The sequence below is a fragment of the Amphiura filiformis genome, chromosome 8 (genome assembly GCF_039555335.1).
Source record: "Amphiura filiformis chromosome 8, Afil_fr2py, whole genome shotgun sequence".
Classification (NCBI taxonomy): Eukaryota; Metazoa; Echinodermata; class Ophiuroidea; order Amphilepidida; family Amphiuridae; genus Amphiura; species Amphiura filiformis.
The window spans coordinates 59839144-59865679 of NC_092635.1; the positions used below are offsets into that span (position 1 = coordinate 59839144).

General features: G+C 37.6%; 2 protein-coding genes across 2 annotated transcripts in view; one reads left to right on the forward strand and one right to left on the reverse strand.

Annotated features, from left to right (window-relative positions):
- The window catches only part of LOC140159303 (F-box/LRR-repeat protein 4-like), a 52102-nt gene extending 33678 nt beyond the window's left edge, over positions 1-18424 (reverse strand). The window contains exons 1-10 of the mRNA XM_072182727.1: positions 18314-18424; positions 11358-11597; positions 10460-10553; positions 9643-9778; positions 8657-8752; positions 7163-7263; positions 6304-6446; positions 5351-5491; positions 4226-4335; positions 3520-3629 (exon numbers count right to left, since the gene is read on the reverse strand). Of these exons, the coding sequence (XP_072038828.1) occupies positions 3520-3629; positions 4226-4335; positions 5351-5491; positions 6304-6446; positions 7163-7263; positions 8657-8752; positions 9643-9778; positions 10460-10553; positions 11358-11561 (1135 nt within the window). The 5' untranslated portion in view covers positions 11562-11597; positions 18314-18424. The remainder of the gene's footprint in view (positions 1-3519; positions 3630-4225; positions 4336-5350; positions 5492-6303; positions 6447-7162; positions 7264-8656; positions 8753-9642; positions 9779-10459; positions 10554-11357; positions 11598-18313) is intronic.
- Positions 18425-18679: 255 nt separating this feature from the next.
- LOC140159304 (peroxisomal bifunctional enzyme-like) overlaps positions 18680-26536 on the forward strand; it is a 34453-nt gene continuing 26596 nt past the window's right edge. Inside the window, exons 1-5 of the mRNA XM_072182728.1 lie at positions 18680-18895; positions 21604-21706; positions 23314-23350; positions 24085-24190; positions 25247-25385. Coding sequence (XP_072038829.1) covers positions 21627-21706; positions 23314-23350; positions 24085-24190; positions 25247-25385 — 362 coding nt within the window. The 5' untranslated portion in view covers positions 18680-18895; positions 21604-21626. The remainder of the gene's footprint in view (positions 18896-21603; positions 21707-23313; positions 23351-24084; positions 24191-25246; positions 25386-26536) is intronic.

Sequence of the window (26536 nt, forward strand, 5' to 3'; positions counted from 1 at the left end):
TTAGTGATACTTCTGGAGAGTTGTCATGAGACAATTCTCGCAATAAAATATTGATATTAATATTATATTGATATTAATCAGCCATGTTATAAGGCCCGCTGATTACAAGCTGATCAACTATAATGTATTTGATCAGAGGAGTAAAGCAGTTGGTGGAAAATAATAAGAATGCACCTTTACTATAGAAAGTTACTGATCAAACAATCACCTTAAGAAAGCTGGATGAAATGTGTATATTTCTAATAAATGTTTGCTGAATAATCAAACAATGTGTGTGTAAATGTTTGAAATTATTTACTGTTGTTGCTACTACAGGTAAATTAAGTAATTCTTGGCCAATCCGGAACATGCGTGTTGCGTCCATGTAGCGTACTAAGCGTGTACGCAATGTAAGGCGCGTGTATGCTTTCTTTTGTACCGCGCTATGTGCGGGTGTGTTTATCGCGGGGCCAGTATTCCGAGTGTTCGAGCTTGGCAAAGAATTATCTAATTTACCTGTACTGTAGTTAGTAGTTACTATGAGTTCAAAAATAGTGATGATAGCAAGTTTATATTGGATCAAAGTTTATATAGGATCAGAGATCAATATGAAAAAAAAAACCAGGAAGACTTGCAGGTTTACTATTCAAACAACACTACCATTGTTTTTAGTGGGCTGACCTGCACCTCAATGGTCTTTCATACCAAAATGGTAAATGGGCTATTCCATTTAAAATCCACACTACCCCCAATGGAAGATTTTGGAAATATCTTCCACAGAGGGAGTATGTTTTTCAAATGTAATTGACCAGAGTTAATCATTTTGAAACCCATACTCCCCCTGTATTATGGCTTTACCTATATCTTCCACAACTGGAGTAGTCTACTGTAGTAGACCAGTTTAATTTATCATTCCCTAAATTAATCTCTCTGACCTGACCATGGAAAACTCATCATTCCTGTTCTGATTTAACAGCTCAGATATCCATGAGAAAACTAGTCTACTGTATTTCGAATGTAAAATGAACTATGCACTCTATAGTGGGTATGATGTTACCTCATTAAAATGCAGTCTTGGCTGTTTATGCACATATCCTGTGGTTTTTACAAATTAAGCCGTTTGAATAGCCGTCCACCGCGTATTATTTGCACAAGGTCCATGTATACGCTTGACGTCGGCATGCGATATCTGTGATGGTTAAGCTGTCAAAGGAAATCTGAATGACACAGATAGAGCTACCCCACGTGGGTTGGGTTCAATGAACACAGTGGGTTGGGCTAATGCATAAACATGTATGCTTGCCTATCTGTTATTGGTTAAGATTTACCACCCACATTGATTTTTACTTCATTAACATTCATCTCAGATTCGGGATGAAAGAGGTTGAGTCTATGTGTTAAGATATGGTGGGTCACACAGGTCATATCCAACTACCGCAGTCCTTTTTTCTCTGGCCAGGGCAGTCACTGGAGATGTGATGTGTTTCATGCATGGAAACGTATGAATTGTTTAAAAAAAAAAAAAAGGAATGCAGCGCAGTCTACAACTGGAGTGAGTATTTCAAATAGAAGTTGCCCTACTATCTGTTCTATTCAAAATTGATACTCCCTCTGTGGCAGATTTTAGCTAAATGTTCCACAGGGGTAGTGTAGATTTTAAATGGAATAACCCAATGCTAATTGAAAGATGTCCTCTGTATTGCTGAGAGCCTGGCTGAAAGCTCATGAAGTATTGTCATCAAAAAGATTTAATTTCTTTCTGCAATTCAGTTTTCAATGCTAAAACAATGTTCCCTTTCTGATCTAATTGACATAGATTTAAATTTTCTGCATCATGATCATCCATGACACAATAAAATAAAGCTGAAGACAGTTTTGGTCCACTAGGCTGCAGCAGAAGACCAAGCCAGGATAAGATGACCAAAGTTCAATCCTGTCATGCTGTGTGAGGATCCCTATAATACACGGTCGTTTATTACCCCTATGCGTGATGCACACTTTTATGTAGAGCGCCCTCATTTTCGAATTAAGGAGTCTCATTTCGTTAAAGTGGTGTATGGCGATACAAAGAGTTACAATATAAAAATACCAATGCCAATTGGCACACAAAAGTATTACGGTACTGTTGACTAAAAATTCTCATACCGCCCACCTCTACATAGTTCCTGAATGTAATCGATCGCTGATAATGGCGGCAAAATGTCCTTTCGAAGGTGTAAATAACCCATTTTGATCAATAAAATAAACCCACAAAAACACCACCAATGACCATTTCTTATATTTTGTTCAAGTACATGTAAAACAGAAGCTTTAGATAAAAAAAAAGCTTTCCAAGAGTTGCCATTCACACTCCGTAGATGCTTAATAATTGACAACCTATGTCCATACACCATCACTGCACATTATAACAGTAATATTGTACAGTATTAGCATATTTAGTCAGAATATTGCACAGTTAACAGTTGGTAATCACCCTTGCTTTATATACAAGTAAAACATATGCTAACGATAATAATTTATGCAAATATAACACAATCCATACTTGGCAGAAATTATATGACATTACCCAACACCCGGCACCCGTTACCCATATATTCCTACTTGCCCTGACCTTAGGCCTCTGCACGTGTGCCGTTTTGAAATATGTGTTGAAAATAGGCCTATTGATCCGATGAATGCACCTACACGATTAAGCTGGTTTCATACTACCCTGCCGCTTGCCGCTGAGCGGCGTGGCGCACAGACACAATCAACATGATCAAGGCTTGTCATCGGTTGAAACGCCCTGCTGCTTTGCCGTAGCGGCAAGCGGCAGGAAAGTATGCTGGGGGCATTAACCACACTGTAATGCTTTCCGATGCTCGCACTGCGCCCGTCGGTACTCCGTGCAATACGCGATAGCGCACCGCTCGCACATGATATCGCACCGCGTGCACGCGTTAGCGAGCCACACGCACACGATAGCGCGCGGACAGAGGGACGGACGGACGGACACGCCATGATTAGTATTATGATGTAGGGATAATACACACACCATGTACTTGCGGGTTTCTATGTAAACTATACATAGAAACGCAAAAGTATAATTACATATAGTGTATGTGCTGACTGAAATCATTGTGAGTTGAGATTTCATTGTCAAACCCTTACAAAGTACCAATTTGGTTTCTGTAAGCTGTATAATCCCTTTTCTCGATACTTCATCAAGGTATAAGAGGAGTTACGTAACTCCTCTTTTGGTGTTAATGCTATCCCACTCGACTTTTAAACCCAGGACCACAGGTTTGAGTCTTGGCAGGACCGAGTCACAGGGTACTTTGGTTGAGGGGAGTTGCCTTATGAGAAGATGAGCTTGGTCACTTGTATAAGTGTGTTAGTATTATAGACCAGGAAAGGAAGTTCTATTTTGGTCAATACACTAGCACACTAGACTTTTAAACTCAAGATCATGGGTTCGACTCTCGGCAGGACCAAGTCACAAGGTACTTTGCACTGAATTTGTTACAAATACACCTAAATATCAAAAGTCACTTGTCTTACCTTGTAACTGTGTACATTTTTGTGCTATGGTTTGAAAGCTTTCTACAGTTAGAAACCGACATGAACTTAAACGTAGACACTGTAACCGAGTGCCACATTTAGATGTGAACCTACAACACAAAATGATACAAGAATCATAGGTAAACAGGTAGTTGGGCAGAATAGAAATCAGGATTATAATGAGTTTTTGGTTAACATGATTAAAAAAAACCCTTCCAATCACCTTGCACGTGGTATTACCCAGTGTAGGATCAAGAGGGGATAGGGAGAGGGACCTCCCACTAAATCTGCAAAAATCTCCATCCCCTAATTTGACTATTTTTCAACTCATGGATCTACCCTGTGATACCAACCATTGTTAAATAGTGAATTCATCTCATTCACTATCACATTTTGTAATATGACATCTCTACTTTTCTTTACCTCTCTTGCGATGAAATTTATATTTTAAACATAGTTTACTTTGCATTAATGCCTTTCTTCCTTCATCCACCAAAAACAGAAGTTACAAAAAATGCTATACAACGACCAAGAAATTAAGAATACAGGGGGTAAAATCTCTAATATTTTATGCCAATTTGCTACCCCTGAGTATGCCATTTAGGGTCAAATTTTGAGATGCTGTGACAAGCATGGGGTACCACTTTAGTATGCGAATGAACCCCCGGGATTCCAAGTACTTTTGACCGGGATTGCAGTCCTTTACCTTGAAAATGCCTGTGTAGAAATCATTCCCCAATCGCCACACCATGATAGACTAAGTTTCTGCAGCTGACTACACCGGTTTGATAACCCATCCAGGTTTCTGTCTCTCACCTACAAGGGCAAAAACAAATAGAAAATTAATTTGGTGTAATTCATTTAAACAGTCATTTAAGCAGTCAAGTTAGCTCAATCGTTAAGACATTTGACTAAGGTGCGAGAGGGTTCGAACCCAGGCGGTGCCTATGCTCTCGTGGAAAATTGAGAAATTCCCCTGGACAAGGAACTTACTGCTAATTGTCTCTTTGTAACCTGTATGAAACTTGGGGAGCTGATTCTGGTTCCTGATTTGTTGTTAAATGGTTTATGGAATGATGTGGGGCCATAGTGGTCAGCGACAACCTGTAAAGTGTGCTGAGGCTTGGGATCAATGTCTAGGCATTGTGCCTGTGCGTAGCGCATTCTGGATTATAAAATTGGCCAGTCTGACTGGTATTATGATACAGCAGTATACACAAGTGATTAATGTGTACCTAATTGATTAACCTTTGATTAAATTGATTGAGACCTTGGTGGTCTGATTACCCCCTAAGCCACCTAATAAATATGCCCTAAAATAGGCTACATAGTAGCCCTGCATAGTAGGAGTACACTCTCACTTCCACATCTGTTTATTCAAGTGATGGCTTTAAAGAGGAAGCCCTGTCCCCATGTAAGAATAGAAGTGACTTGGGAAGTTCGCTAAAATCCATGTTTTAATTAGCTACATGTTAGGAAAATGTTGCCAAACAAATGACCCTGGTGTGGTATAAACATAGGCATTAGCTATGTCACTTGTCAATTATCACTGATTAATTTGATAACCAGGCAGGTTTGTTCATACCAGAAGAACTGCTCTGGTGGGGCTTCCTCAACTTTCAAATAAAATATAATCAATTCCAAAACCTACCTGATACCAATAGGGTTGAAAATTTAACTCTTTGAGCTGCAGAGCATATCACAACAGTACGTATTCCTTGAACAGTTTACAGTAACCTACCTGATACCAATATGGTTGAAAATTTAACTCTTTGAACTGCAGAGCATATCACAACAGTACGTATTCCTTGAACAGTTTACAGTAACCTACCTGATACCAATATGGTTGAAAATCTAACTCTGTGAACTGTAGAGCATCGTAACAGTATTGCTTGAACAGTTTACAGGTTGCAGCTGCAGTAGACAGGTCAATAATTTCAAGATAAGTGAAAATCAGCTGTACAAGCTCACCCTGTGTAGAAAATATAGAGGATACAAAATTGAGGTCAAGCAAAGTTAGCTCAATTGAGTGTTATATATTTCAGTGCATTAGTGCGTGGCAATCACAGAGATAGTGAATCTTTATTCCAGCATGGCTTGCAAAATACTATTGTGGTGTAACAATACCTTAGTGGCACTTTAGACTTGTGACACTGTTGTAAATCATGTTAACCAGAATTCAAACAGCATCCCTGATTGAATTTTACGACCAGTGGCAACCTTACGTTTGAAGAGTTGCCTAAGTCGATAAACGCCATTTTGAAAATGTTCGAGTTAATCCTATAATACTACAGTAGAAATTTCAATTGAATGAGCACAGCCTGACGTAGCGTGACAATTTGTTGCGTACACTGCATGATGTACGCAAGCGTGTGTGAATGTGCGTGCGTAACACGGAAGGGAATCCAACCATGCCAACACACTGGTGATTGGTTGTATTGTATCCAAAGTTGTGCGTTCGTGTTGTAATTACGCGATGTATGATTGCGGTTGGATCGTGTACGACTGTTGAAAGCTGTGTTCATTCAATCATTAAAATTGCTAGTATAGCTTTAAATTGCCACACTACTTTTTTTTAAATATTTGCCTGGTATACTTCATTTAGAATAAATTGATATATCGGTTTTTTTCATCACAAAATATGGACATATCAGTCTCTTGGCTCATAATGAATGCAATTTTTTTCTTCAATTCTGCTGCTAATTTTGTGTGTGTACAAATTCTGATATTTCACCAAAAGCAATAATTCTGTCAAAATTTCTTCTTTACAAAAAACTCCCTTACAGGTAAGTTATCAAAGTAGCCATTATCAGTCTGAGCAGTAGGAATTGCATCATCATCGTCACGATCGACTACCAGCTCCTTAGTAGAGACATCATCTTGTAACGACAGCTTCTGAAGATGATTGATGTATGCTTCATCTATGTCTGTAAAAAGGAAACAAATATACAAGGCACAGGATCACTGATGTGATTGTAAATACCGTATGTTCTTCAAGTTGGTTACCAAGGGGTCTACATACCAGAATTTCTCAAACTTTTAGGGAGTTCTACATCTTGCAAGTCGAACCACATGGGACCCCATTTCAATAGGTATCATTTGTCATGCTTTAAACAAATATAACATTTTTCTGCTTCTGCGATGAGTGATGACATTGGTAGCTTCTGAAAATCTCTGCACAGCAGATCCACATCTTAAAAGGATCAAGCATGGATGGTTTCAAACATAGGCGTAGATCCGGTGGATAGGGGGATAAATCCCCTAATATTTTGCCAGGGGATGGTCCATACAATCATTCCCCCCAATGTTGATGCCTGTATGTAGGTTTTGGACCAAATTAACCTCATATTTGGCCATTTTAGCCCCGAAAGTGCAAATTTGTGCCCGCTGCGCGCATATTTATTCAACCTTTTTGTAACATATTTCAATAGTTTAGCTTCAAAATAGCAACATTTTTGGTGCAATTTGCACACATTTCTACCATACACTTATTAAGTAGCCAAAAGGTGCTGGAATCACTATACTTCAAGAAATCCCCCCCCCCTCCAATGTCAACAAGAAATCTAAGCCACTGGTTTCAAAGACTACCAGCGTCCTCCATTTTGGGGCATGATATCATCACAGTCAGGTGAAAGTACTTTACCTGTTCCATTGTCCAGTTGTTTGTTGGTTCCAACTAGTTCAATTGAGTCTAATTCAGTGTAGTAATCAAGATGACTATGATGAAGGACAAGGCGAATGAAACTGAAATAAAAATTGCAACATTAAAAAAAAAAGTTTTTACTGTCAAGTGTACAATGTTTTTTTTATTTACTTCTCATATTTCTTAATGCGAGTCAGAGGGGAGCAGGACCTAGTGGTGTTTGCCCTCAAATATTGAGACAAATAAAGCTGACAAACAAGAGGAATGGTATGGGTTCTAGAGGTTTGATATAAGGCTAATGAAAGTCGATTCCTTGTTTCCCGTTACCCTACTCCGCTCAAAAGCAATTGCTGGCCAAATATTTCATTATTTTGAATAAAATGTTTATTTCTAACCAACTTTAACATACCAATAAATAATTGTGGTTTTAAAATATCATAAATCTCTTTCTGTTGATTTTCAGGGATTTTCTTTGCAGTAGGAGCATGTTATATGGTTAATAATGAATTTATAATGAATACCTACTCAATTCTTTGTCCGCACTTTTTGATTTGCTCTGATCTCATCCCGTAAAAAATATTGAGAAACTTTTGATAATAGTTGTACAATCACCTTCATGTGGTTGTAAACTACATCTGTAAACTACAAACTGTGATTTATCACATGTATACATAGGTAGTTATTGGTTTACACCTGTAACAGATGCAATAATGAAATGGTATAAAATAATGAATAATGGAAAATGAAATGGTCACCTACACAGCCATGAAAAATTGTGTAACGGGAAACAATGAATTGACTTTCATTGGCCTAAGGGGTATCCATTTCTGCCCCATGTGCATGATTTTTCTCAGAAGGGAAACACCCAAACTTTTGTTTTGACATATTATTGGCATTAACTCAATACATGGAAAAAGAAATGTGATTATTGCTTCCTTGACTAACTTCCTATAATATAAATATTAAGAAGTAGTAGCATACTGCAGTTTTTTGGTTAAATGGCTAAAAATGGAAAAAAATATGGGTCATGCCACTCTGCCAATAGCTAATTATTACGAAGAACAAAAATTGTATGCCTTGACCTAACTTTACAGCATACCTACATACATATAATTAATTATATGAATCCAGTATGTGTACATTTCTATTCACTGTTGAAGTGACGTCATAATCGGATTGACTACCATAGCAATAGATGAATACAATTTTTGAATAGATCGCCCTGCACTACAAGCAGATTGCACTAATCACCTGTGTATGTCAGCAAACATAGATTGAATACAATACCGCTCTTTTCAAAGATACTAAACTTACAGGTGTGAGTGATCAGCATTTCCTTTACATCTATGGTTCAATGCAGAGGTTCTGTGTGAACATTGTAGTGCAGGACGTTGTAGTCAAAATTGTATTCATTTATTGCTATGGTAGTTAATTCAATTAACTACGTCACTTCAACAGCAAATTGTGTAGAATTTAATAAATTAGGCAACTTACTCTGTCTTGAATGAGAGACCTTTGAATTCTGCCGAATGGATGACAGCTTTGGCTTCTGTGAATGTCTGAGGAGGACCAGACCATATCAGGTGCCATCTATTTGTGATAAAAACAAAATTAATCAATCAATCAATCAATCATTCATTCAATCAATCAGTCAATCACTCACTCACTCGATCAATCAATCAACCAACCAACCAATCAATCAATCATCACTCAACAATAAATTGTTGTTTACTTCTTGTAAGGCATGTTCTTGTACCTTAAGTCCTTGTTTTTGATACAACTTATACTTTATAGGCATTTGATTAATTCCTAACTTTTATCTTCTCAGGGCTATCATTGACTCAAGTGTTCCAATGGATGGATGCGCTTGGTGTTAAGAAACACACCACTGCCACCATCTTTGTCACAGACTAGCTCTGCCCTCAACCAAAGTACCCTGCTGAGATTCAAACATGTCATCCTGGGTTAAAAAAGTCAAGCATGATAGCATATAGACCAAAAGAGGACTTCCCAGTCTGGAGTATATAACACTAACACACTTATTTATACCTCGGTGACAATACATATAGAGGCAGCCGACATCAAGCCAACAATACTGGACAGAAAAAAGGGAGCAAGGTAACCACTCATCGTAAGCATGTAAGTAAAGATTGTGCTGTAGGAAAACTACATATTGACCAATATTGTTTTAAACTACTGAAGAAGAAGTGCACTATGCAGCAGTCACACATGTATTATTACTGGCACTGGGTTTTATTGAATTCTTGGTTATCACTATGCAGCAGCAACACATATGTGGTCTCCCTGTCAGTCCGAACCACCATCAGTCCGAATTTTTAGGGTTAGGGTAAGGGTTAGGTTTAGGGTTATGATTAGGGTTAGCATTAGGGTTAGGAACTCTAACCCTAAAAAGATATGGACTGACGGTGGTTCGGACTGCTAGTGTTTCGGACTGATGGTGTGTAGCCACACATACATACCTTATATTACTGGCACTGGGGTTGATTGGATTCTTGGTTATCACTTCTCGTGCATAGATTTCTATGATTGCACCTGGGTGATAATTCTGGTAGATTTTAACTGCAGTCGGATACACAGCTTTCTCAAATGATACATCTGTGGGGTCAAAGATATTATAAGCATCAACATTTATTTCAGATGGGAGATATATAATTGGATACCGTATGTCATAATGTAGTATTATATGATCAGTCCAATTTGGTCCCTTTATTGGAAAAAAAAAGAAATTTTGGCTGGAAAAAAAAATAGAAAATTTTGGCTGTGAAAAAAAGTGGCCAAAAATGCAATTAAACATAACATCACAGTCACACAAAATTTGCAAGGTACAAATATTTTTGACCTGTGTTTGAACTTTGAGAATAAACGTTTCACTTCCAATTGATATTCTGTGTTTATTCAGCATTAATAAAATGATATCTGTTCATTTGTTTATTTTCAGAATTTTTGTACATCTCATTCCTGAATCAATAAAAAATACTGCATGGACAGTGCTTATTTTCAAAAGTAGCTGTTATTCTGGCTTCTGTTGTTTCATAGTTTTAACCCCCTGACGGCCCTGAGCACTACCTGCCAATCTAACATTGCCTCTGATTGGTCAATTACATGATATCTACACTTTAATCACCAATCAGAATGGAGCTTTGCAAATAATTCACCCCAATTTTTTTGTGTGGTGAAATTATTCTAACAATGTTGCTGATTGCTCCAATTGATAATGAAAACTTCTTTTTGGCCAATCGGCAGGTAGTTCTCATGGGGTTAACCAAAAACACTTACCAATGAAATCTTGTCCCAAGAATGGTTTAGTTGTTCTGCGTGTAAAAAGTTTGGGAGCCGACGGTGATTCTTCCCACCAAGGTCCATAAGTTCGCTGGAAAAGAAAAATTGCAAATTTCAAATCTGACCTGAAATGGAGGATAACCTTATGAACACATAACATTGCAAGCAGATTGTCTTCCAACATGATTTAAAATAAACACAAAAAATTCTTTTCTTTCCTTCCTTCTCTCTTTCATGATTTATTTACTGATTTATTGGAAGATTGATTGATAGATTGATTGATTGATTGATTGATTGATTGATAGATTGATAGATTGATAGATTGATAGATTGATAGATTGATTGATTGATTGATTGATTGATTGATTGATTGACAGTTGATTGATATATTGATTCCAATGATTGATTAATTTTGTATAAATTTATTTCTTATAATCAACACTTAACAAACAAACAAAAAGAGCGCAGTGATTTATAGTGTGCTACGCATGGGCACAACACCTAGACGTTGATCTACAAGCCTCAGAAAACTTTACAGGTTGTCACTGACCACTACGGCCCACCCCGGGGGCCCAACATCATTCCATAAATCATTAAACAACAATTCAGGGACTTTGCTGCTTAAAGAGCACACACCCTAGACATTCCACAAATAACCTCCGCAACCAGGATCAGCTCCCCGAGTTTTGTACGGGTTACAACAAGACAAATTAGCAGTGAGTTCCTTGTCCAGGGGAATTTCAAGCTAACGCAATTTTTCCACGAGAGCGTACTAGGCACCACCAGGGTTCGAACCCGTAACCTTTCGCACCATAATCGAACGCCTTATCAAATGAGCTAACTTGACAGCAAACACACAGGCTCCAGTCGCAAATACAAAGCTAACTTGACTTACAAACACACAGGCTCCTGTCACATCTCCATAGTTGGGAAACACAGTGATCGGTCCAGCAAGATTATTTGCCACATACGCCGTGCTACCATCGTTCCCATATTGAGAGCTAAAATGAACCACCTCTTTTGCAAATTGGTAGGATGTTGTTATAGATGACATCCCTCCTGATGTATCCCTCTTGCATCTGCAACAAGAGTTTAACATGTAGGTACATTGACTTTATCTGCAGCAGGTCTGACTCTGTTGGAACAGGAAACAAGAAGGTATCAAAAGAATTTTAGTACCCGGTAATCAATTGTGTTGTCCCTTCACCCGTGGCATAGCCAAAGGGGGCAATGACGGAAGCTGCCTTCTCTTTGCTCGAGAAGTCTAGCCAAGAATTTGCTCACCGATAGCTTCACATTCTAGGCTAGAGACCATTGCATTCAAAATCTATTCGGATTCGCTGAAGCATAACACCGTGTAAAGCAATGGAAGTTCAGAAGTAAACACAGCCGATCAAGACAGGTGACTGCATCAAAAATGTAGCTAAAATTACACTTCAGCAAAATTTCAGACTGTCCAAAATAGGCAAATATTGCTCAAAAGATACAGTTGACTCATCAAAATAACTTTCATCCAAATTTCAACATTATCAGAATAAATAACCTCCGGTGCAAAAAATTGCAACGCTGTCCGATCGAAAAACAATAGCAATGCACTCTAGCATCGAATGCGTAACTATCGTGTGCAAATTCAAAGCTAGAGTTCTCGAGCAACCTTCTCTGTGAGAAGTATATACGTCGAACAACTGAATACAAGCACAACGTATGGACCAATATATTTTTGTAAACATTTTAGGCCTATAACAAAATGTATATTTCGTACAAATTGTACAACTATAGTTTCTACCCTATGACCTATAAAAGTTACCTGTTATCAAAGTGTCCGCAAAAATCTGGTCATCGCAAGTATCTTTGATGCTGAAAACTAAGGATATTCACGCAGATACAGGCCAAAAACCTGACCTCGATCGTAAAATCCAGCCGATGCATGTCATAAATAATTCATTATTCCATTGTGTAAATGTCAGTGATTGTGTCCATGTATTGTTATTGCACCTGCGATCTCACGCGAGAGCAGTTGTCAAGCTGAATTTATATTCGATCGCTGGATCACCACGTGAATTCGCCTCATCGAGCACGCTGACTGGCTTAGCAATTATCAAAGTAGTTTTGTAAACCAATCAGGTTAGATGTACTTTACTGGCGAGTCACTGTAAAAGGCCGTCGCGTTCATTGATTGGCTTACGATTTCAAAGAATGGCTTTTGCAACCAATCACAATACGGGTTATATGACGCCCGTCAGAAATTTTGCATACGTCCACGATGACGTCATGCCCCAATGCCACGAGGCTGGCTTTTCTGCGAAAGCGAGCGAGTGGTATAAAGTCAGTTTCACACCTGTGATTTAATGGAGCACATCCACAGCGCATTTGACAGATAAAAATGAAATTGGCAATTCTGAGCAACGGGATTCCATGAAATGGACGATTACCGTATGTAAGTTATTCTACAGGATCGGTAATAATTAACAGCTGGTCTGCTGTATTTGAAGTGCATATTGAAGTTTGTAAGTTTGTGACTTCGTATGTTATGTGCAATTGATATTATAGGAAGCTTAAATTGGCAGGCTCTCATGCAATGTATCTGTCTCTTCCGAACATATATGGACGTTCAGGGCAAGTCATACTGAAGTATGACTTGCCCACACAGGGTATAGTGAGAAGTTGTGCCCCTCCTACTCCCCTGTGAGATGTTGCTTAACTTGACCCCCCCACTGCCAAAAAAACTGTTGTCCACCCCCCTATAATTCATACCACCCTGGGGTACACACAAATTGCACTGCCTAGATACCTCTTAGACATGTAATAGAAGTACTGCAGTACATGAGTAAACCTGGAATTTGGAAAGTTAAAGTAAGCGTAACTTAGGCATTGACTGACAAGCGGCTAGGGGACGCAGGGGTAACCTTGTCAATCAAATACTTCATCTATTGTGTCCAATACTTGATCCGATAAGTGATCGATACATATCGATAAAAATAAGATCAAGATCATGGAATTTTAAAAGCTATGGCGGCGCGCTTTAATACTTTACGAGGTGATTCAGCCAGGTACCTGGATTCAGCCCTCAATAACAAGATGTCATGACTTAATTTATTCTTTATGATTAAAAAAAAAAAAAAAAAAATAATAAAAATATAAATAAAATAATGATAATATTATAAGAATATAAGGTATATAAGATTTCTTTTATTCAAGAAATTAAACTTTTTTTTTTATCATACATGTAATAGGCCAAAATATGAATTTGTAACGTTATACCAGAGAAATGTTATATTAAAATGCACTTTGTGATTTTTTATTTGGTTAAGACTAAGCAATTTAATAATTCTCATATTGTTAATACAAATAAGACGTACCGTATTTCGTCAAATAGTCGCCCCCCCTCAAATAAACGCCCCCACCACTTTTTTCAACCAAGATGTTTCAAAAATGCTGATATTTCCATGCTATCTTGTGTAGTAAGCTTACCAAGTTGCGCACATGGTCAATAATAGCGTCAATAATTGGCGAAAATCTGGATCAGAAACCCGGAAGTGAACCAAAAGTCAGTGTCAAAAGTTCATACTTCGTCATTTTAGCGTGACTTTTAAGCTTACCTAATGATTTTAATGGGAATTGTCGTGCTAAGAATGACCTCTAATAAACGCCCCCCTTGGGAAAATGTAACGCCCGGGCGTTTATTTGATCAGATATTGGTCGAGTATAGTCCCACCCGCTTTTTAGGTGAAAATTTTTCACAATTGGGGGGTGGGATTATACTCGAATTTCAAAAAAACAAAACAACTTAAAGTTGTTTTTTTGGTTTTGGAGTATCCTGGACCTAGACCTAGATGCTAGGATCATTCATGGTTGACCTAAAAAAAAAAAAAAATTCAAGATGTTTTGTATTTTTAAGATGAAAATTGATAATTTGTATTCATGTCATACGCTATTAATGATATCAAAATGCATTGAATTTGAATGCATTTTGATATCCTTAATAGAGTATGACATGAATACAAAATATCAATTTTCATATTAAAAATACAAAAAATCTTGAATTTTTAAAAAATTTTTTTTAGGACAACCATGAATGATTCTAGCATCTAGGTCTTTTTTTTGCTGAACCATGAAATGGTATCAGCCTATATGAGTGTATATGTTACTTACTTACTTGCTTACTTACTTACTTACTCAGCTATTTATCTGATGATCGCCGTTTTAGGCGTGAAACTCCGAGTAATAAATCATGCTGTTATAACATAATTACGCTGTTTTATGTATTTTATTACTTACTTACTTTCTTACTTACCAACCATTTGGGTCTGAAATGGACATATCTTTAAATGCCACGAAGGTATGAACCCCCAAGTGGTGTCAAATAAAAGAGAAAGAAGTAAAGAATATAATAAAAATATTTCCTAAAATCAGAGGTCATCCAAGGGGTCACAGGGGTCAAAAAAGGTCATTCTAACCAAAAATGCTCCAATCGAGCTGAAATTTATATGCAATGATCCTTATGACATTCTAAATATTTTAATATTCACTTAAGGTCATTAAGGGGTCGTAAAGGGGTCAAAGGTCAAGTTGTCAAAAATGCTCCAATTGCAATGATCTTTATGACATTCTAAACATGTTTAAAATATTCCAATATTCATTTAAGATCATTTAGGGGTCATAAAGGGGTCAAAGGTCAAGTTTTCAAAAATGCTCCAATTGAGCTGATATTTAAATAAAATGATCTTTATGACATTCTAAACATGTTTAAAATATTTTAATATTCATTTAAGGGCATTAAGGGGTTATAAAGGAGTGATATATACATATAGACCACTTGGCATGTGACGCATCATAGTCTGCTAAGGGCACGTGCATTTTAAATCGCCCGCCACATTTCATACAGTACAAGAAAGCCATTGATCAGTGTAGTGGCTCGTTCGAGCATATCGATAGACGAGTCCCTCGCCTTTGTTGATAAACAGTGATGTCAAGTGGTCTATACCACAATATACTGCCAAATCCCCATGGTTCAGCTATGGTGCGGTAACCGCTCTAGTTTTTTACAATTTCTGGAATTTTTCGAAAAATGGGGGGTGGGACTAATATACTCGAACATGGGACTATACTCGGACGAATACGGTATTATAGTTTTGCAATATTATTTTTGTTATTATTTATTTTATTGTGTTATTCAATTTTGAATTAGGCCTATGTTCAATAATCTCAGCAAACACAAAATGTTTGCGAGTTTTCGACATCATTCGCAAAAGGTTAGAAAAGGCTAGCAGAAAATGTTTAAATGTCGGGTTATATATTAGGTTATATAAGGCCATGCGTTTTGAGTTGGGCCGGTAATGTGTTACATGTTTTCGCGAGATGAAAATTGCATGTTTTTCGTTTAGATATGAATATCTTTCACATATTATACCCAACATATATAAAAGTATACATTTTCTGGCTGCAAATGAACCAAGGAATCCAAAAATGCACTTTAAAATGACATAGGGTGTAACACTAAGGAGTTGTGAAACTGAAAATACCAAATATTTTAGGGAAAAATTTAAAATTTGACAAATTAAAAAAAAAAGTTAGCTTCACCCCACATATTTAAAAGTTCCATATTTGAATTCCTCTCAGTCAGAGCTTTAAGTACATATAACATCATAGGGTTCAATAAAATTAAAATGATTTTGCGCCAGCCTCTTTCAAGGCATATTTTCCCATTGACTTCAACGTGTAACCTAAACGGAAAATAAAATATGCAAAATTGCTTCTCAAAGCAAATTAAATTACCTGGAATATGATTGTATGGTGTTATAGTATGCAGTTTAAAGTGGATTGTAAAAATGTGAAAAAAGAAATGGACCTCTTGCATCATATGACCCCTGGGGGTCACTTTTATTAAATTTGCTCCTCCTGATCCTCCTCCACCCCACACATTATGCTAATTAGATGCAAATTATTCAAATGTTAATAACTTCTTACAACTTTTTTAAGGTTTACTGTATTGTTCTCATCACAAGCTTTAATTTGACACCAAATTTAACTACATAGGCTGCATATTAACTGAGAAAATTAAAAAGATGTACCCTAAAATGTCGCGCGCATGTAACATCTCCACCTATTTACTGGCCCAACTCAAAACGCATGGCCATAAAGGGAATAAAACTTATTAATAACATTCAAAAACATTTTTTGATAACTTACTGCAAATATTCTCAAACATAACATTATTTAAGTGGTGACAAAATATTTGGCAAAAAATGTTGGCAGAAAATATTTTTCAATAACATTTTGAAAACATTTAAAAATATTTGTGTACGGTGTGTTTCCATACAAAACGTTTTAAAATGTTTTCATGACCTTTATTTAACCCGACATTTAATGTTATTTTAATAACATTAAATGTCGCACAGTGGTCCTCTTGGGATAATTGCCTATCGATTGGATTGATCATGGATATAAGCGTATTGGTAATGTCAAGCTTAACTTTGGTGGACAATAGAATAACCATTGATTGACAAGGTTACCCCTGCCCCCCGGGGCCGCGGGGGTTAAGTTATTCTATTATCCACCAAAGTTAAGTTTATGACATCACCAATACGTTTATATCCATGATCAATCCAATCGATAGGCAATTATCCCCAGAGGACCACTGCGCGAAAATGACCAAGTTTAATGTGTGCGCATAAATCTGCATGGAATAAGAGCCCTATAAAAGTTAATAAAATATAAAACAAAATCATTGACCATTTATAATATAAAGCTACCAAGTTTTTAATGTGAAGGTCTGAAAGGCAATCCCGGCAAACAGGTTAGGCCTATATTTTTGGGTTTTGGTTTTGGTAAAAATGTTTTAATAACATTAAGAAGTACTACACCCCTGCCCAATTTTGTGCCTATTTTTGCATTTTCTCAAAAATTATAGCGCATTGGTGACAAGTAAGATATGTATATTATAGGGCAAGGACTACAACTACTGCACTGGAAATTTTATTTCAGCACAGACAACAGCTGTGGAGTTACAGTCAAAAATGAGGGAAAACCAATATTTGGTCAATAAATCAATAACTACTTATCTTGAGTTGCTGAAATTTCAATGCAGTAGTTGTAGTCCTTGCCCCTATAATATACATATCTTACTTGTCACCAATGCGCTATAATTTTTGAGAAAATTGCAAAAATAGGCACAAAATTGGCCAGGGGTGTAGTACCCCCTTAAATGTCGGGTTAAATAAAGGCAATGAAAACATTTTAAAACGTTTTGTATGGAAACACACTACCAAAAATATTTTTAAATGTTTTCAAAATGTTATTCAAAATATTTTCTGCAAACATTTTTTGCCAAATATTTTGAGAATATTTGCAGTAAGTTATCAATGTTTTTGAATGTTATGAAAAAAATGTATTCCCTTTATATAACCGGACATTTGCTGAACATTTTCTGGCAACCTTTTCTAACCTTTTGCGAATTCTTATAATATTTATATTTTTATTATTGTTTTTTTTTTCTTTAAGGTCATGACATCCACGGGCATGACATCTTGTTGTTGAGTGCTGAATCCAGGTACCGTACTGGCTGAATCACCTCGTAAAGTATTCAAATTTCCATGATCTTGATCCTATTTTTATCGATATACATCGATCACTTATCGGATTAAGTATTGGACACAATAGATGAAGTATTTGATTGACAAGGTTACCCCTGCGTCCCCTAGCCGCTTGTCCTGCGTCCCCTAGCCGCTTGTATTGATTGTTACTGTTAATTAAGCTTCTATTTTTTAAGCTTATTTATTACTATCAAATGATGCAATTAATATTAATATAAGTGTACAAAAAATACAGACAATACATATCTGATTCACTTACCAACAGTTACTATTTATGTCTGTGCTTTTCTTTCGTCTTATTTCTGATAAATTGCACTCCAGCTCAGCGACGTTTTCAGAGTCACTTCCGCAACTAACGATCTTGTTTTGCATTAAGTGGCTACAGGCTGACTCTACCAGCGGAAGACGCGCTGTTTGTAAATTGTTTACTTGTGTTTCTTGAATCTAAATAAATGAATTTGAAAAAATTTCAACATTCTCTAATATATAACATTTAGTTGAACGTCATTAGTATAAACTATGTATGTCGTCTCTAATGTCAAAATAACTCGGCTAAAATAGTTATGAAATTTGTCCAATAATTGTTAATTTTAATGGACTGGAAATAGAATCACTCCTCAGAACAGCTGATTGACAGGTCATGTGATTTGGGAAAAACAAACAAACATGTGAAGTTGTTTGTGTACACAATCTTTGGTACACAATTATTTGATTATATCAAATGACCCTGCTTGTGTTTCGTTTACACAAAGTAGGTGTGTTTATAATTTACTGTATTTGACATTTCTTCCTGGGCTCTGGCACTCTGCAAACTCAACTGCTGGGAGTGCAGTGTACATGGGTGAGTGATCAAATGAGTTGTACTGTATTAATTTAAGCTTACTTCAAAAGGCTCACATCATTCATGATCATCATGATTATACATAAAACAAAGCATGACTTGAAAGCTAAATTTAAATAAAGAATTGTTAATAAATAAAATTATGGCTTATTCTAATACAAGAACTGAAGCAGTCTTGCTCGAGAAGTCTTGCCACGAATTTGCTCTGAAAGTTCAGAAGTAAACACTTGCTCGAGAAACACTAGCCACGAATTTGCTCACGGATGCCCTTGCACTGCGTGTTAGAGAATATGCTCGAACAAGTAAACCTAGACTCGCTGAGTCTCATGGACGCCGTTCCTATGTCCATCAGACTCGTATTTCCCATTTTGGATGTCAATGGGAAATACACACTTAACGATTTGCGCCGGTTAGAAACTTGAATAAAAATCTTTAAAATTTTATCAATGTATATAAAAGTGGTACCAACCTTATTGTGCTTGCTAATTTAAGACTCGGTTGAAACAAAATTAAGGATCGAATGCATTTTAGTGTCCAAAAGGCAAAATTATCGTCAAAGTTCTGCGAAATCGGATCCCTTGCGAAGGGTTCAGAATTGAATCGAGAACGAAAATATCCGATCTTTGCGATCAAAAACACAAAATTACAACTTTAAACATACTATTGGCAAAAGACATTATTACCAAACAATATAGAATAGAAAATTTGACATCATTTTCTCAAAATATTGAAGAAATTTGCTCACTAGACATCGAAAAAATACGCAATCCAATTCCCGTTCAAACGCGTGAGAAACTGAAAGTGCATAATCCCGACTAAGTAAACCCGGGGCACTTCAATATGAAATGGATATATGTGTAGGGCTGGCACTTTCGCACTAAGGGGCATTCGGTGAGAGCAAAATGTAAAAAATATGGGGTCATTGGGTGAGAGCATGATTTTAGGCATTCGGTGAGAGCAAAATGTAACAAATATGGGGTCATTGGGTGAGAACATGACCTTTTTTTTAAATGGAATCTTTGGTCGAAAGCCGAAACAGCGCCACAAAAACCTCGAAAATCGAATTTCTAGTTCTAAATGGCTTCAAATTTCATTGTTTTTGTCTCGCCTGATAAGGCAGGAGACTATATAATCACTTTTCCGTGTGTATGTGTGTGTGTATGTGACAAATTTGGTTAAAGTTTTGGTTAAAGTTTGCCTTCCGCCTATTTTCTCGGAGACTATGAGTCGCACGTTCCTCAAACTTGGTGGGTGGGTGCATCTTGACCCGAGACAGAACCGGTTTGTATTGGTTAGTGCGTCAAGGTCACTGAGGTCATGTAGGGGTCATCTGAGGTCAAATTAGTAAAAACTGTCGTATGGGCATGAAACTTGGTTGGTACAGTCAACATTTAAAGCTAAATTTTTGGAAGGTCATTTCAAGGTCACCAGGGGTCATCTGAGGTCAAATTAGTAAAAACTGTCATATGGGCATGAAACTTGGTGGGTTGTGGGTACAGTCAACATTTAAAGCCACATTTTTGGAAGGTCATTTCAAGGTCACCAGGGGTCATCTGAGGTCAAATTAGTAAAAACTGTTGTACGGGCATGAAACTTGGTGGGTACATTCAACATTTAAAGCCAAATTTTCGGAAGGTCATTTCAAGGTCACCAGGGGTCATCTGAGGTCAAATTAAGTAACAACTGTTGTATGGGCATGAAACTTGGTGGGTACAGTCAACATTTAAAGCCAAATTTTTGGAAGGTCATTTCGAGGTCACTAGGGGTCATCTGAGGTCAAATGAGTAAAAACGTGTACGGGCATGAAACTTGGTGGGTACAGTCAACATTTAAAACCCAATTTTTGGAAGGTCATTTCAAGGTCACCAGGGGTCATCTGAGGTCAAATTAGTAAAAACTGTTGTACAGGCATGAAACTTGGGGGGTACAGTCAACATTTAAAGCCAAATTTTTGGAAGGTCATTTTGAGGTCACCAGGGGTCATCTGAGGTCAAATTAGTAAAAACTTCCAGATAGGCATGGAATTCGGTGGGTACAGTCAACGTTTAAAGCCAAATTTTTGGAAGGTCATTTCAGGGTCACCAGGGTCATCTGAGGTCAAATTAGTAAAACCTGTTGCATGGGCATGAAACTTGATGGGTACGGTCATCATCAGCCAGATAATCGTGCCCAGCCGATAACCACCAAATTCATTTACCTCTACCAAAAGTAATCGCGAAAGCAGGCGAGACTCGTGGTTCGAGAACCGCCTTTTTTAAAAATAAGTAGCAAAATCAGTGATAAATGAAAGTTGCGGTTCAAATTGAACTTGTAAGGGTCTTTGGGTGACGGATCAAATGGAAAAATAGGGGGTCTTCGGATGACAGAGCATGTGTTCGTAAACAATATGGGGTCTTTGGGTGACAGCGATGCTGAAAAAGGGGGTCTTAACAGCCCTACATATGCGTCACCTCCAAAGTTGGAGTGCCCCGAAGTAAACATCCAATCACGATGGGCGATCGCATCAAAAATGTTGCTAAATTTGCACTGCAACAAAATTTTGGACTATTCAAAATCTAGACAATCTTTACTCAAAAGATTGACTCATCAAAATACCTTTCATCCAAATTCCAACATTAACAGAATAAATAACATCCGTTGCAAAAATGTCAATGCTGACCGACCGAAAAATGATAATTGAATTCTCTGTATGATTGTACTATCACCAGGTAGGTGTGAAGTCTTGTAACCGATGACGACTATGGCTGAATTAACCAGGAGAGGGATTATTGGCATTGTTAAAGTCAAACATCCACCTGTAAATGCTCTTAGGTAATTATTATTTATAATTCATTATTTATTATTCATTATTTATTATTCATTATTTATTATTCATTATTTATTATTCATTATTTATTATTCATTATTTACCCTGCAAAAAGGTGCTGTAGTTTAGTCAAAATCCAAGATTTTGAATAAAGTGCAGGAACTGTTGTTTATATATTACGATGGACATATTAGTGGAATGCATACACGATGTTTATAACACAGTATGTACATGACGTGTGGGACGGTCATATGTGATGCAATCAAGCAAAATGAGTCGGATGTCGGGAATATTGATTTTGAGATAACGCCAATAATAGCATTCAATTTCCTTGTATTTTATTGTTCTGAGCATCACAAAAATGGCCATAACTCTGGAACCGTAAGTCTAATTACGATGGGGTCTTCAGTGAAATAAAGCTCTGGGAAGGGCTCATAATGTAATGAAATTGAAAACTGAATTTTAATTTTGATCGACATCAGACTCATTTTGCTTGATCGCATCACATATACACATCATAGGACGGACAGAGTGACGTGCATTGGCGCTGATAGTAAATTACAATTTTCTTTGCTTTACATTTGTACCTCAGTAAAGACATATAGACAATAATTTAAGCTAAAATTTGATGGAAAAGATATTATAATCTATTTTTCATGTTCCTGGTAATTGCAAGTTTCTTTTCATTTTAATAAAAACATGTGAAATTAAACTACTGCTCAAATCTTTTCTTAATGTTACAAAATGTTTGTAAAGAAGATTTAAGCTTAAATTCTTGTTTTGACATGGTCTTGCATCAATAATATAGGTAATAATAAAATACAGCCAAATACTGAATAATGAAAGAGTCACTTCATCACTTGACAAAAAATATGTGATGGGAAACTTCACATCAACTTTCATTAGCCTAAGCCAATGGTTAAAAGAGAAAAAGTGGGTGACTTTTCTGTGAAAAGATGGGCGACATGGCAGTACTTTGACCTTATGCGGATCCAAACAGAAAATGTATGGAGTTCTTGTTAATATATTGTCACAAACCCCTCACGGAAGTATCCTGCGCCTCTCGAGCCACTTCCGGTCCTGCCGGGACTCGAACCCACGACCCTGGGTTTAAGAGGCGAGTGCGCTAGCGTATAGACCAAAAGAGGACTTCCCCGTCAGGTCTATAACACTAGCGCACTTATACCTCCGTGACATGCTCCCCGTCCTCGTAAGGCGCGTCCTCGCGCCTTACTTCCTCTGTTTTAACTGGACGTCCTTGATACAAGGCATACTCGGCCAGACTGGTCGTCCTTGATACAAGAAATACTCGGCCAGCCATTTTGTGAACGCCTAACCCTTTCCGATGGGTGATCCCCCTGGTGTTAAGAAACACCAGGGACCACCGCTGCCACCATTTATGTCACAAACCCCTCACAGAAGTATCCTGCGCCTCTCGAGCCACTTCCGGTCCTGCCGGGGCTCGAACCCACGACCCTGGGTTTAAGAGGCGAGTGCGCTAGCGTATAGACCAAAAGAGGACTTCCCCGTCAGGTCTATAACACTAACGCACTTATACCTCCGTGACATTATATGTAATACGGTAGTTTCTTACTGTTCTTACATCCCATAGTTATGGTGTCAGGAAAGGAATCACAGAATGTATGAAGGTAAGTTACTGACATAAGACCAATAATAAGTCTTGATCTCACATTATAACTATTTTAAACAGAATATGTTCTTTTGTTTTAAAAGGGCAATTCGTGATCCACAGCCTCATCCCCCCACTTTTCTCTAAAAAAGTTGAAATTTCTATACCACTGGAAACCTCTGGCTACATGTTTATGTGCCAAAAATTTCTTGCAGATTAATTTGTTAGGCAAAAATATCGTCAAATTTGAATTTCGTTCTGGTATACCAGAACAAAATTACATCAGTGGCCTATGGAGTAGTATAATACACATAATCATGCATAACTCGCAAACGCAAAATCGGAATCAACTGAAATTTTGGGAATACGGTTTTTTCGTGGATATCTACTGAAAAATGTCATAAAAATAGGATGCTAGGATCACAAAATCCTCCTTTAAGTGGGATTTTTTGTTGTATAGTTTGTATAACATAAGTTTTTGTCCAGAAAAGATAAGCCATCAAATGGGACCACATGCATGATTTCATATACGATTGGTTTGTTGTTAAGCATTTTCGTGTAAACAAGTTTCCATTGTATCATTTACCGATACATCAGAAAGGAATCTCCTGATTATACACAAGATATCATCACAACATCATCATCTGCTGAAGACGCTAGTTGATAACAAAAATGTACCAGGTAGGTGAGTAAAAGATAGTGTAGTGTCATTAAACTCTTTTAATTATACTGATGTTGTTGTATTCTTCTCAGAAAGCTGAGAGTGACCCAGCTATTCAAGCTGTTGTTCTTTGTGGAGATGGTAGAACATTCCCAGCTGGTGCTGATATTTCAGAATTTGGAGGGAAATTTGCAGAAGGTAAGCAATCAATACTCAATCATATCATTATGAGTTTGGCAGAATGCCAAATAACGATTTGTCTCTTTATTAGGGACCGTTCACAAACACTTGTTGGGGGGCCTGATGCAAAATGGGGGGCCCTTAAAAGTTTTGACCCTCCTGGGGGCCTGAAAAAATTGACCACTAATTTTCCTGGGAAAATTGAGTTTATATGCTTTTCTATGGGGTTGACCCATAATTTTCATGTCAAAAGGAGGGCACTGAAATTTTCTGAGATCTGAAAAAGGGGGGGCAGAAAACTTTTCGCGATTAATTTTTTTTTGCATCCGGCCCCCCTAACAAGTGTTGTGAACGGTCCCTTAAATTCATATTACACATGAGGTCTCTTGAATTATAGAACAGGGATCAAATGGTATTACACTAACTAACCATATATGCCGCTTTCTGTTGATCACTTGTTACGCTTATGACAAATGATAATGACACATCCATGATGAAACATGAAAGATTTTATGGCAGTAATCATGAGTAATGCATTTAGATTTAGGCTAACAATGTATGCATGCTCTCTTGCACAAATGTGTTTTTGTTGCATATTTTGATACTTCATTCGGCATGATGCAACTTTATTTCCCCAACTTACAGCAATTTGAATGAAAACCTAGGGCATTACAAAAGGCGGTGGTGGGAATCGTCCAGAAGGAGAAAATACAACTACTACACCGGAAATTTTATTTCAGCACAGACAACAGTTGTGGAGTTACAGTCAAAAATGAGGGAAAACCAATATTTGATCAATAAATATTTGCTTTGAGTTGCTGGATTTTCAGTACAGTAGTTGTAGTCCTTGCCCCTATAATATACATATCTTACCTGTCACCAATGTGCTATAATTTTTGAGAAAAATGCAAAAATAGGCACAAAATTGGCCAGGGGTGTAGTACCCCCTTAAGATATCACTTTGTTTTATTTGTGTAAATATACTTTTTGTGTGCAGTATACTTCCCAAATGAGGACACTGGTATACAAAATCAAAAAATGGGTTCAATTTTGTTCATTCTATTTCACCATCAGGTCCTGATCTACGCTCTGTACTTGTTACTATCGAAAATCTGAGGAAGCCAGTAGTAGCAGCAATTCATGGAACAGCTTTAGGTGGAGGGTTAGAGGTCGCCCTGTCTTGTCATTATAGACTAATGCATACCACAGCCAGGTTAGTGTGTCATTCACTAGACTGAAACAAACCCAAAATGTGTTTGTTCATTCTATTTCACCATCAGAGAGGCCATATCTGGGGGAAGTACTTTTTACTATTGAGAATCTGAGGAAGCCTGTAGTAGCATCAATGCATGGCACGCCGCACACCGACATCACCCGGGTAATAATTACATTATACAACCAGAGACACTGAAATGAATACACGGGATCGATACACGTAAATGTGCTATGCACGATTGATATTCAGACGATAGATCTTTGGATACCGGGGTGGAAAATGATGAATATCTCCGTAAATGATTTCGTATAAAGAAACCAGATGTGGTTCCTTGCACTTGAATATATATTTTGAACAGATATGATAGTCGTTATTTTGCGCTTTGAGAGAGTAGCTTGCGTCTTGAGCTGAAAAAGTGACCAAAATTCAAGATTTTAAATAGCGCAGCGTTATTAGCGTAGACCCTCGTGGAGGTAGTCTCGGGCCAGACTGTATGTGGCTATCACGAACATACAGGATCGACGAGTGTCAGACCGACTGACACAAACTGGCTGTGTAGGAGACTATCGTAGAGGCAGTGTATAAGCAGATGACAATGGCGAATGTATGCTCACTGACCGTACAGAGGTCAGTCACAGGCTAATGTCATTAGCCTTAGTCGGATGTCCTTCAGTACACTATGCATTTAAAAACTATTAAACACAATGGCCATGCGTGGCTGTGGATTCAACCTACCATGGCATTTTCTGCCATGAAGATATCGGGGCGATGACACTGTGCGCTGTTAGGCGGAGGGTTATTGCTTGCTGTGGGTTGTCACTACAGAATCATGCATACCACAGCAAGGTGAGTCTGTGTCAGAGACTAGGTATAAATATAAACCTGTATTACATACTGGCCGGGGTAGCAGCAATTCATGGCACAGCTGTAGGTAGAGCACGGAAGGGTAGAGTTCACTCCAGGATAATGCATTCCACAGCAAGGTGAGTCTGTGTCAGAGACTAGTAAAAATTGTAAGCCTGTATTTGAACTTACCGAGGTGGCAGTAATTCATGGCACAGCTGAAGGTGGAGCGTGGAGGGTTAGAGGTAGCCTTGTCTTGTCACTACATGCTTACAACTGCAGCAAGATGAGTCATGTGTCAGAGA